The sequence below is a fragment of the Crotalus tigris genome, unplaced genomic scaffold, assembly GCF_016545835.1.
Source record: "Crotalus tigris isolate CLP2741 ecotype Arizona unplaced genomic scaffold, ASM1654583v1 scf7180000024167.7108832, whole genome shotgun sequence".
NCBI classification, from domain to species: Eukaryota; Metazoa; Chordata; class Lepidosauria; order Squamata; family Viperidae; genus Crotalus; species Crotalus tigris.
The window spans coordinates 492,209-500,594 of NW_024100417.1; the positions used below are offsets into that span (position 1 = coordinate 492,209).

An 8,386-nucleotide genomic window follows, 5' to 3' on the forward strand; every position below is an offset into this window, starting at 1 on the left:
CAAAAATGCAATACATTTAGCTTATTGTCAGCTCACTCATTTTAAATGAGTGATAATTTTGCAAGTTGCATAAGTATAGGTAATGACAATACAGGTAGTCCTCAACTTTGAATCAAAATTGAGCCCAAAATTTCTGTTGCTAAATGAAACATTTAAATGAACTTTGCCCTATTTTACCTTTGTCAGCTATTAAGCAAATCACTGCAGTTTTTAAATTAGTAATTTAGTTGTTAAATGAATCTGACTTCCCTATTGATTTTACTTGTCTGAAGGTTTCAAGAAGTGATTACATGACCCTGAGACACTGCAACTGTCATGAATCAGTTCCCAAGCTTCTGAATTTTGAGCATGTGATCATGTGGATGCTGCAAGAGTTGTGTGAAAAATGGTCATGTTACTTTTTTCAGTGGTGCTGTAACTTTGAATGGTCACTAAATGAATTATTGTAAGTTGAGGACTACCTGTAATGTCTTCCAGAGACCTGCTGTGGGGTTTGGAAATTGGAGACAGGAGTTTGTATCTGATCAGAAACAAAGCAGTATACTTCACTCACCTATTGCATGTTTGGCCTTTAACAAATACATCATGCAAAAAGTGAAAGGACTGGGCTGGGGTTTTAAATCCACATATAAACTATCAGATGTAAAAATATCTAGGCATTAGTCTTCTCCTTCATCTCAAACTTCAACATTAAGTTGTGTGCTGCAGGAAAAACTTTTGTGTGGGGTGAAATAGTTTTACACAATCCAAGGCAGAGTTCACCGTTGAAAGGTGGAAACACCCTACTGATGCAATAATCCAAACTCCCAACTCCTCCTCCTCAATTATTATTAGACTATCAACTTTCCCCACTTTTGCCATTTCTCCCAGCTTGTGGTTCCTTCTCCACTAGTCCACCCAAATGCACTTGGCATGGTCCCAGAGCCCATTTGTTTACAAATCATCAAAGCTTCCATTTGGGAACATTTGCTGCTTCTTTTCTGCTAAGAATCTGTTGGCACAAATTATTAAGATTTTTAAATTATTGTTTTTAGCCCCTTTTCATGTCATCTTAGTCTAAAGATAACCACTGAAAATTGCATGGACACTTCACTTTATTCGGGGCTTCTGACCCTTGAAATCATTTTCATATTCTGATTAAAGATCTCAAATATGTTAAATCATTAGCACAAAATATTTTAATTTTTTTGTTCAATTTCTGTAGTCGCCCTTCTCAATGACTCTGAGCAGCTTACAATTAAAAAAATATTAAACATAATCAAAACATTTTAAAATAATAAAAACAGTAAAACCAATAAAAACCCCAAAACATTCGAATTAAATATACATAGGAGCAAGATACTTGGTCAGTTAGCAATATAGCCAAGAAACGGGAAATTATGTATTAATCATTGTTTTCCTTATTTAAAAAAAGTTTTCGGTTGCAAGATATAATTTTAAAGAAGTATAGAATGAAGTCACTTTCATTCAGCGCTGAACCAGCAGTATCCGAAACAGAGCTGCAACATTACAAGGTTTGGAAAGTCAGGTCTGGGTAAACGTCCCTTTTTTCCCTCCCTTTTCTGCAACACAATGCGGTTTGTAGTTAAGACAATATTACAGAGTCCTGATATTCAAAAACATTCATCAACTGGGACATAAGTATTCCACAAAGAATAGAGTGCATGAAAAAAAAAAAGAAGCCCGTCTAAGCCTTTATACAGCGAAAGAAAACGCTGAGCGCAAAAGAAGACCGACTTAATCACTTCCCCTTCCCTGGCCTCCATGGCTCCACTGTTGGGCCCACCTATCCCTTCCTTTCCTTCCCTCTCCAAACATAATAACGGTTGCTATGGCGAACCGACTTTGCCCTCAGACCAGCTCTCGCAGTCTGAGCTATGCACTAAGAAAAGGGTAGGGTGCTGAAGAAAGTCAATCATCAGAGAGGTGTCTTGTTATTGGCGAATGTTTTGATCACGTGCTCGTTGATCAGGCAGTATATAAACTCAGGGCGTGGAGGTGCTGTCCGCCATTTTGTCCAGTGGGGAGAGGTAAAAGAGGTAGCACAATCGAGTCTTGGCGGGAAAGCAAGCGAGGCCGACCGCGCATAGGGAGCTGCAAGACGAAGTAGAAGAGGCAAAGAAGAAAAAGACTGGCAGCCGCTCGCGGGGAGTCTTTTACATTCCTGGCCAGGAAGCCGGTGAGGGAAAGGGTGGGTCGGCGTAAAAGGCCTCGCGGTTGCATTAGCGGACAAAGAGCCGCCGCCATTTTGTGTGATCGGAATATCGTCAAAGATGCTGCGATCTAGGATTGATCGCATACCGTGGGAGAGAAGATGACTGATGGGCTGTTGTTGTTTTTTACTATACTCGCACCCGAGGCGAACGGGGAATAGTCAAAGGGAGACGTAAGGGAGCGGTTGTGAGGGAGGCTCGTAGCTTACGGTAAAAGCGGTTAAAGAAGAGCACGCCATTTTCTACTTACGTTTTTCCTTGTGGATGAGCACGAGGTTTATTTAACTGGTATGCTCTTCTGCTTACGAAAGGCTTTCCCCAAGTATGTGGTACATGTATTTTGCACAGCAGCAATTAAAAAAAACACAAATATAACAAAAAGGAAAAAGGTCGCTGCTGGTTACCTTCCTGATTTTATATTGAGTTAGCTAATTTCTCCAAATTCAGATCATTTTCGGAATTCGACTTGTATCAACAAGTTTCTTACATCAGAATATTTTTTCGATAAATTTGAACATTTATGAATTCGGAAGTTGATTGTTTACAACGATTTTTCAAAAAAAATAGCGTTTATCGGTAATAATCCTGTATGCCATTTGTAAGATGCTCTTGTTTGATAATAGGTACGAGGATTACGTTCCGCTATGATTGTCGGTTTTGCGCGTATTGATTACCATTTTTGCATGAATTTCAGAGATGCATCGTGATTCGTGTCCACTGGACTGCAAGGTTTATGTAGGAAACCTTGGGAACAATGGCAACAAAACTGAATTGGAACGAGCTTTTGGCTACTATGGACCGCTGCGCAGCGTCTGGGTTGCTAGAAATCCCCCTGGTTTTGCTTTCGTTGAATTTGAAGATCCACGGGATGCTGCTGATGCAGTGAGAGAACTAGATGGGAGGTAAACTTCTCTATGATTTTTGGGGGGAAACCTCCAAGTGAGCATTCTGATTTTTTAAAAATAGAATGAATTGTGAAAAAAAAACATGAAAATATTCCTTTAAAGCGATTTGAAGTGAAGGACTTCTTGCAGATAGTTCTATGTACTGATCTACTGAAAATTAAAATAAAATCTATTGAAAATTAAAATAAAATCTACTGTATTTGTATGAATTGTTAGTTTGGGAAATATTTTAATTTGAGAGCAACTCAAAATAATGTAAGTTTCTTTCATAAGTTACCAGATTTTAGAAATACTGTATACTTCTATCACTTGGTATTTTGATTTAGTATTTAAAATTTTAAGCATTCTTAATACTTAGGAATAATGACTCAGTCCAACCAAATTACTGGCAATTATGTTTGCATGTTAATCTCTTTAAATGTTAGTCTTTATATTGAAAACTTAAAAATGAAATAAAATAACATTTTGGATTCTTGTACTTGTACTGGTGGTATTCTCCAATAATGAAATAGTTTGTGGACAAAGTAGATTGTCTTGCAAGTTTCTGTGTTCAGATTATTCTGACCACTGACTATTGATAGGAATTGTCTAAATTGTCCTTAAGTTGTTTGACTTCAAACTAATACCAATCATGATCTTTCCCAGAACATTGTGTGGATGTCGTGTCAGGGTGGAACTGTCCAATGGTGAAAAACGCAGTCGGAACCGTGGCCCACCTCCCTCATGGGGTAGACGACCTCGAGATGACTATCGCAGGAGAAGTCCTCCACCTCGCCGCAGGTATCCAGGATGAAATAACTTTATTAATGATGTTGGCAGTATTACAAAATAGACGTTTCAAAACCTGCACTATCTATCAATCACGAAATTCTAAAGCATTAAGCAGGTGTTAGAGGGATACACTTGTTGAGCACTGGCTTCTGTCCTTGGGTACCTGTACCAGTTGATAGTATCCTCTAACGTGGATTATCATCTTTTCTTCCAAGGTATTCATCTAGTCACTTCTTTTTCGTCCCAGTACACCTTTTTTTTCTTGTTGATAAACATTACATACACAGCTTGGATTTTTTCACTCAGTTTGGCACAAGTGATACTAAACAGGCAACTGTTTTATGGATTCTGAAACAATAGTTACTCAGCTAAATTTCAACTGTAATAAGTGTTGAAATATTATTGCCTCACTTGAATTCTGCAATTATGAATTCCCCAAACAAAGCTGATTTTTACTTGGTAATGCATCTTCTGACCTGGACAATTGATGAAGTGTTAAATACTCACTTCAGTACTTAAAACCTGATTTCTGCAAGGGCTGATCTCAACCTATTGCAGATGAAGTCCATACAAAATAATGAAACCTGTTCCCTTTCACTGTAGAACACAATAGGAGTATTTGTTAGCTGCTAGATGGTTGTACTGATGGCTTGTTTTTCATTTTTTTATGCTTTTTGGTCCATCTATTAATAAAAATGAACCCGTTACAGAGTCACCATCATGTCTCTTCTCACCACCCTCTGGGTCTGCATTAGCCAGTCAACTAGCCCTTTCAGCGTCATGTGACCAGCGCGCCCCATTCAGCTTGGCTGGTGTCGTTTCACATGACCCAGGCATGGCCAGTCGTCAGGTTGCACCGCCCTTTGGTTCCCGAGCATGCTGTTTCTCTCAGCCTTCTCTCCAACCTTAACCAAATCGGCAGCAGCCACCTCGACCGCCCACACATTCCCGGCCAATCAGCTCAGCTGTTTATTTACCAAATGTCTTCACAACAACTACAGCAGCAGCCTTCGGCTAACAAAAAAGCAGGAAAAATCCACAACACCCCCTTCGCCAACCAACTAAATACAACGCAACATCTGGCAAAACCTTTTCAGCAAATTCTTCTTGGCAGTCAGTCCGGCAGCCTCACCTCACCATTTCTAGCTTGTTGAAACCAAAAACTAGTAAGTTTTTCCTGCTTATACAGTTTACTGCTGGTTAAAATAAGGAGTAAGCGGCTTATAAGTAATTATTTTTCTCAATCAAAGGCTGGCTGTGCATAATTTCGTGGTAACATACATATGTTGCTTGAGCAAAACTTTTAAGGGTGTTAAGGAATCTAATATAAATAACTAAGTTGCAGTATATTTGCATGTGAGTTGGGCAAACTTAATTGCTAACTGGTTTTCCTTGCAAAAAAACTGCCATCTCCTTTCACCTTTAAATTGTTTTACTAACTATTTCAGAACAATTATTTTTTGGGATAAACTGGGCAAGCTAAGACTCTTTAGACTAAACACACTATGACCTTTTAAAAATTTACATTCACAGATGCAGCTCTAATGTCATTGTCACTGTGTGCGTTAGTCTTTCACTTAGTACTCTGCCTTGCATGGGTTCCAAAACACTAGTTATACCAATTTTGGAACTACTTGTGGGACTTTGATATAGTCTTTTAGGCAGTGGATTTTGTTGAGATGGAAGTGCTGCATTGGAGACAGGTTTGCTATGACATGGTATTAGTTAAAACAAACTCATGGCTGGAAACATGCTGATCACGCTGAGTCTTTTTAATGCCTGAATCTTTCCATTTTGCTGGACGATGGGTGCCATTTATCTTGGCACATTCACTGGGCCCAACAGTGACTTGACAAGTTGGGAATTACCTCACCTCAGTTGTGTTGAATTGATGAAAATACTTACCTTTCTTTTTTGATTGTAGATCTCCACGGAGGAGGAGTTTTTCCCGTAGTCGCAGCAGGTAAATTGTTGAGGCTGATCATGCATTGCCAAACTATTTCACACATAGATCTAAAGATACATTCCCTGTGTCACAAATAAACAGACTTTGTAGAACTGGGAATGGGGAGTGTAATGCACTAATAGTCCATACACTAGATCAGTATTTCTTAACCACAACAACCTCATAATATGTGGACTTTGAAGTGGCCAAGGTTGAGAAACACTACAGAATGGAAGGACATGGCTGAACATAATCTATGTATAAAAATAAGCTTTTAAAATGACCTTTTCTAATTTGTCAAGAGGGGCAAATTAATTTTGAATTAGATAGCTTCAGAATAAGATACCTTGCCAAAGATATATATTGAATTGTTAAATTTTTGCTGAGTAATTTATTCACAGTTTATTCTGAAATCATCCTTGACTTTTTCTGGTACTAACTATTTGGGATTGCCAAGCATGAATCTGAAGCGTTGATAGAGCTTAATATATATTACAGCTCTAAATCACTCTAGAAAACAGTTTATATGTATACATCAGTCATAAGTGTTAATTGAAAAGCATTTAATACAGTTTCCATTTGAGATTGATAAACACTTCTAGAACCTGATTTTTGATGCAACTTTATGATATTATTTTCTTTACAGGTCCCTTTCTAGAGATAGGAGGAGAGAGAGATCACTCTCAAGGGAGAGAAATCATAAGCCTTCCCGTTCATTTTCCAGATCTCGTAGGTAAGAATATATGGGTACATTCAAATACTAGAGTGATTAAAAATATGTTTTGTCCTTAAAAATCTCTTTAATCATATACAAGCCAAATTGAATATTCAAATATAAATGGTACAATATTTACATTATAATATTGAAATATATTTGGGAGTTCATTTGTCATTGTTTAACTAAATCTTTTGTGTATACTTTAGCCGTTCCAGGTCAAATGACAGGAAATAGAACTTCAGGAAGAATGGTGTACAGGAAGTCACATTTTGGTCTGAAGACAGTATGTACAGAACGTTTTCTTTAAGACCTGATAAAGCTTCGTGCATTTTAAAAATGTTTTAGCTGTCAAATTTTGTTTCTTTTGTAACAGGTGACATGTAACAGTTGTGAAAATTTATATGGTTTGGTACAGGTCATTCAAAGTGTAATAAACCTGTTCTACATTGTACCCTTAAGCATAAACTGTATAATGTTAGGCAGTTATCTTGCAGAGGACTACCAAACAAATCCTCAAAACACCTACAGCAGCAAATGTTCATAGTCTGGGTCATATTCTAGAATCTGCAGAAGTTAAACTCAAAAATAAATTAACACATGGACTTGTAAATCATGAATATTTGCTATAATTGTGGATGGACAATCTCTGCAGCATGAAATGTGGAGGCTTAATTGGCCAGAATAAACTAATGGCAAACAAGAAGACTGAAAACTTGTAGTTAGCCTTTTTTCTAAATCTGTGAGTTCTGATTTATGCTAGAATTACATTTGTTGTGCAAAATGCAAATTAAATATTACACCTTTTTGTGTAGAGCACTACTGGTAAAACAGATTTGTAATGCAAATTAACTGTTGATTGGATAATGTATAAGGGTACATTGTAGATAGAAATTTTCCTCATTGTGCATAAGTTGTCACTGTAAACTCTTGGAGATTAAAGTTTTTGTTACAAATCATTCTAAGTATTTAACTCTTGTATCTTGACAACCATTCATGCAAAATAAAACATGTAAGTTGACTTAGGTATAGCTTAATTAAAATCTGTTGTTGATAGTTTGAAGGCACTAACTTCCAAGTAAACTCTAGTGCTGTTTGGCTTAGCATGCTGGCTTCCATTACTCTTGTATTTGAGTAATAAAGAATTCATCAAAAGTTGGCTTTCTGCCCTGCAAGTAAAAATCATATACAAAAATTATTTTTCTTAACATTTGCAGAGCTTTAAAATTCCTCCTAAATATTGCATGCAATATTTATCCACATAAGCCTTTGATGGTTTGTGATTTGAATGCCTAAATATACATTAATATTGTACCCAGATATTTATTGGTCTCATGCATTTAAATTAAATCCATTCCAGTGGAAAGAAATCTGTTTTAATTTCCTCATATGGTTTTTAAAAATACTTTAAAGATCCTAAATGTTTAAAGCTTTCTTAAACAAGATCTTCAAAGGGGGGCATCAAATAGGAACTTCATAAGACTTAATATACTCTGTCAAGTTATATCTATGGCCATAAAGCATTCCATGCACTGCTCACCTTTTAGTAGCCCATTGTGAAATAGCTGTTTAAAATATTTAAATTATTACTGTAGTTCAGAACTAATATTCAAATCGTCATTTAAGAACATCTGAGAAGAATAAATTTGATCTTGCTTACATATAGGTCTACTTCAAGCTTATAAACACTGTGAACATCTAGTTGAAAATAGGTAATGAGATTATTGTTTATTTAAGATTAAGGCTGGTACCTAGCTGACATTGGCTGATTTTTGAAGAAAATCTATAGAACCTGGTTAGTACTTGGATGGGAGGCCAGCTGGTAATTCTAGGGTTT

At 36.9% G+C, this 8,386-nt stretch overlaps 1 protein-coding gene across 1 annotated transcript; it reads left to right on the forward strand.

Moving 5' to 3' along the window:
* The first annotated feature begins 1,998 nt into the window (after nucleotides 1–1,998).
* SRSF3 (serine and arginine rich splicing factor 3) lies at nucleotides 1,999–7,574 on the forward strand. Its single transcript, XM_039323305.1, has 6 exons — nucleotides 1,999–2,179; nucleotides 2,908–3,115; nucleotides 3,764–3,898; nucleotides 5,814–5,852; nucleotides 6,481–6,567; nucleotides 6,759–7,574. The coding sequence occupies exons 2-6, from the start codon at nucleotides 2,910–2,912 to the stop codon at nucleotides 6,784–6,786; spliced, it is 495 nt and encodes a 164-aa protein (XP_039179239.1). The 5' UTR covers nucleotides 1,999–2,179; nucleotides 2,908–2,909; the 3' UTR covers nucleotides 6,787–7,574.
* Nucleotides 7,575–8,386: the final 812 nt, after the last annotated feature.